General features: G+C 32.4%; 1 protein-coding gene across 1 annotated transcript; it reads left to right on the top strand.

Moving 5' to 3' along the window:
• The first annotated feature begins 2,298 nt into the window (after positions 1–2,298).
• On the top strand, positions 2,299–4,581 carry LOC145583468 (uncharacterized). Its single transcript, XM_081640701.1, has 2 exons — positions 2,299–2,326; positions 3,248–4,581. Exons 1-2 carry the CDS (start codon positions 2,299–2,301, stop codon positions 4,579–4,581), a joined length of 1,362 nt encoding a protein of 453 aa, XP_081496827.1.
• Positions 4,582–4,884: the final 303 nt, after the last annotated feature.

Here is a 4,884-nt window from a genome sequence, read left to right as displayed (position 1 = left end):
CAAAACTCATGATTCAAAACCAATTTTCAATAATCTCAAAACAATTCCAATAACTCAATAAGTAAATAGAAATGATTTATAAAACCAATTTCTCTTTTTAAAAACCAATGATCTCAAGATACTCAAAAATAATACCAATAACTCAATAATAGTGATTATTAAAATCAATTCTTTTCAAAAACCCAAGCTAGTCTCCTACTATTTCAACTTTTCAAGGCTATTCTTGGAGAAAGACTAGGTCATACAAAGTCCATAGTCTTCAATGAATCCACATAGTGGGATTAATATAATAATCATTCTTGTAAAGCTTTTATAATAATAATTCAATAATTCTCATGAAATTCCTCTTTGAATAAAATCAACCTTTATTATAGTTTAAATCAAAATTCCTTTTGTATTTAATTCACTCAAGCTTTCAAAAACCCTTTTAAAAACTCTTTAAATCAATCCAACATACTCTTAAAAATCCAAATTCCTTTGAACATAATAAATAATTTCAAACCATTCAAAACATGATATTTAAAATAAATCCTTTTATTAAAAACAAATATTAAAATCAATTCCTCCAACCATACTTTATTTCATAAATCATAACTCAAATCAATTCAATTCAATCACTATTAAAATCATATGAAACATTCTATTCAAACTAATCACTTTCAAAAGTATCTAGCCACCTAAACATACCTTGATTCCGAATATCAATCAATACTTCGCACTTTCACAGTTCAATCACGAATACACCTTGCAAATAACATACCATAAGGTTATCAAAACATAAACTCAAATCTAATGTGCATAGACTATAAAACTCTTTAAAATAATACTTTAATATAAATTATAACTTTAAAACAGGTATTTGTATTTTAGAAAACTAACCATGAAGAAGATAAAGGAATAGAATTAAAGAGGATTGAATTTCGTTGGAAAGAATAGGCAGAACTTGCAGAGGCCATAACTCCTTCAATATAACTCCAAATTAGGTGATTCTTGAGCCTAACCTCAAGGATTTTATGAGAGGAACAATATTTTGTGAAACATCAATACCCCAAAAACTGAGCAAAAGTGCCCAAAAACTGGCTTTAAAGGTATACGGGCTGATTTGTGTAAAAAGAGGAGAAGAAAGTATGAAAAGGTTTAGAGAAAAGAAGAAGAATAAGAGAGAAGAAGAGAATTGAGTTTTGTTGTGAAGAATATGAGAGGTATGAGGGGGTATTTATAGGCTCACGAATGAAAGAATTATGGTAGGAGAATGTAGGAAGAATTATGGTAAAAAGTATTAAGGAAATTATTTGGAGAAGAGAGTTAAAGAATTATGAAAAGTTAAATATTAAGGTGATTAAGAATAAAAGAATTAAGGAAAATGTGTTGTCATGAAAAATAATATGGCAAAAGAGATTACTTGGGGAATAATCAAGGATGAAATAAGATAGGGAGATAAGATGATCAAATCTTTGTGAGATGGAAAATAAAATTAAGGAAAATAAGAGATTTTAAGGAGATAATTAAAAATACAATTTATCAAAATAAATCACCCAAAAATCCATCATGGTGGCCGAAAATTTGGGCTTTCCTAAGCTCATATTTTCGGACCTCCCTTTAGATATTTAGGGAATTAATTTACTAGTTTTAAGGAAATAATTATGTAAATAATATATATTGTATAAAATAATTAATTAAGAAAATATCAATTATTCACTAAATAAATTCACTAAGAAAATAAGATTTTCTACACTTAGAAAATCCAAAAATCCTAGCTTATTATTTAGGAAATTAATTAAAATATAATTTTCGCTTAGTTAAAATATCCGAAATATATATAAATAATCCGGGTTTTAAAATAAAATAAATGGATAATAAATCTTATCCAAAATCCAAAAATAATAATTGAGTTTTAAAATACTTTTGGCGCCAAAATTTAAATATCATTTTGGCTCCAAAATTCAAATAGTAAAATAAATTACTAAAATACCCTTTTAAGAAAATACTAATTTAATTAGAAAATATCTTTTAAAAATACGGGGTATTACAGTTAATCTCATAGATTAATATGGGCTCCCTCTAAACATATTGTTCTACTTTTGTTTGCTACATTTTGACTTTTAGTGATCAACTCTTTAAAAATTTTACTTCTAAATTCAAAATCCTTTTATACCATCATGTTACCTGCCAAACCACCACACACCTCGACCCAAACTACCAACCAACCATCGTGTTTGTAGAACCTTATGGCAATCACCAGTCTATCACCACTCTTAACTACGATTTTTGGATTGGTTCACGGGTTGTAAGGTGGGAATGACTAAGGATGGTAATGATAAGGAAGGTAAGTGGCATGGAAGCTTGGGTACATCAATGGTTGTGGTGCATGTGGTGGTCGCAGTTATGTAGATGAGGAAGTGAGATATAAGAGATTGTTTAATTTTATTCAAATGAGCCACTACAAATTCAACATATGGCAATTTTCAATCGATTTACTTGATTGTAATAAGATAGAGACCAGCATGAATTAATCGATAGCAAGACCTTTTAAAAGAGGGTTATCCATAGTTGTAATTGGTAAAGTCAATTTTTCTTAAATTAAAACTTGTTTTATGAGATATCAACATTAGTTTAGTGGTTTTTGTTTTATTAAAGAGGAACCCAAAAACAAACAAAGTATTAGTAAACTATAAAAGACTCAAGCTCATACTATCACTAATAAAATGTGATGAGAAAGATAAAACTGCTAGGAAAATTAATGAGAATATTAGCACAATCAGCTGCCAGGTCATAGGCTCAAGGAATAAATTCTGTTTTGTTATTTTGTTGCTTTCCTATTTCTAACCGTTTCTTAGGTTCATTGTATGATTAGCTGTCCTAAGTTTGTTATTAGATTCTCTAAGCTCATGCTATAAGGGTGTAAGCTGTATTTTCTCTTCCTCAAGCAATCTAATACAATCATCTCTCTTCTTCTCTAAATTCTCTGAAATTCTCTCTGATATCCTCTGCATTGAAATGATTTCATACTGATTTAATCATCATGGTATCAGAGCTAATCAATGCAGTGCTGGATTTCAGTTACACGATCAATGATTGCTAACATTCTTCTCTGCTCTTCTGATAATTGTGATCCAAAATTCTGATTTCTTCTTCTCTTTCTTCTCCTTTTTCTCTTCTGTTCTTCTGCTGTCTTCTCTATCTTCTGCTTCTTTTTTTTTTTCTCTTTTGTTATTCTATAATGGCTGGAGGTCGTATTTCCTTCCAGGACATGTTATAAACCCTCTCTTCCTTCACCCTTATGATAGTGCCATATCTGTTCAAGTAGACAAGCTTCAGGGCTCTACTGATTACAGATCTTGGCGCAGGTCTATGGAGATTAACTTATCATCCAAACGCAAGCTAGGATTTGTACTGGGAACAGTGCTCAAACCTGCTGATGATGAGCTCAAAGCTAAGCTCTGGAACACCTGCAATGACATGGTAATTGCCTGGATCACTAACAATGTTTCTCCTACTGTTAAAAAATCAATTATGTTCATGACTTCTGCTAGAGAGATATGGCTGAATCTTGAAAAACGATTTTCTCTGACTAATGGTTCTAGAAAATATAAGCTTAGCAAAGATTTGTTTGATACAAAACAAGAATCTATGCCTGTAAATGAATATTACACTTGCATGAATGCTATTTGGGAAGAAATTGATTCTATGAACATACTTCCTGTTATTACTGATCCTAGTGCTGAAGTTAAGAATCTGTTGAGTGTGATTGAGACACAAAGGGAAGAAGCTAAGCTATTTCAATTCTTGAATGGCTTAGATGACATATATAATGCTCAGAGGGGTCAGTTATTATTACAGACACCTCTTCCTTCTGTTGAAACAGCTGCTGCTGCCTTGCAGCAGGAAGAAGCTCAGAGAGAAGTGCTGAGCCATAACAAGTGTGGTAATGACACTATGGCAATGTACAGCAGAGCTCCTGGATCTGATAGAGCTACTGTATGCAATGCCTGTGGTTTGAAAGGGCATAGAAGTGAAGTTTGCTGGACAGTTATTGGCTATCCTTCCTGGCATTCAAAACACAACAGCACAACCCCTCCTAATAGAGGTAAGGCTGTTATTCAGCAAAAATGGAAGCCAGGTGTTAGACCTAGCAGATCTAATGGTCCTAAAATGGCTGCTGCAGCTCAGTCTAGTGCTGATGGTGCTGGTCTTTTGTTTACCCCTCAACAGCTTGAACAAATTGACAAACTGATGCCAAAACTCTTATCTCAATCAAAAGGATCTGAGACAGATGAAGAGTTGGATCATTTTTCAGGAATGATCTCCTATAATGTGTCTGTCAGCTCAGATGAGTGGATTATAGACTCTGGGGCTTCAGATCATATGACCCCTCACCTGCATTTATTGGATGAGTCAAGCAGATGCTTGACAACTGAGAAAATCAACCTTCCCACTGGTGAAAAATATGCTATATCTCATATAGGATCTGTATCTCTTGCTCTTGGTCTTACTCTTACAAATGTGCTGTGTGTGCCATCTTTCAAACATAATTTGTTATCTGTTCAGAAACTGATTGCAAATAATCAGTGTCAAGTTTAATTCTACCCAACACACTGTGTGATTATTGATAATCACACTAAGTGTGTCAAAGGAAGGGGTGAAATGAGAAATGGCTTATATTATCTTGTCAATTCCTTGACAAATATTCAAGGTCAGAACACTATCTGTAAAAATGAAATGAGTGCTCTGAAATCTGTAAAACTTGTAGAAGATTCTCTTTCTTTATGGCACAACAGATTAGGTCATCCTTCTCTTGCAAAATTGAAGCATATTCCTTGTGTTAAGCCTTACACAGCTCAAGAACTCAAAGTGTGCATCTCTTGTCCTATGGCAAAATTCACT

Source organism: Chenopodium album, chromosome 15 (genome assembly GCF_948465745.1).
Source record: "Chenopodium album chromosome 15, dcCheAlbu1.1, whole genome shotgun sequence".
Classification (NCBI taxonomy): domain Eukaryota; kingdom Viridiplantae; phylum Streptophyta; class Magnoliopsida; order Caryophyllales; family Amaranthaceae; genus Chenopodium; species Chenopodium album.
This window is presented reverse-complemented; position numbering and strand designations above follow the sequence as displayed.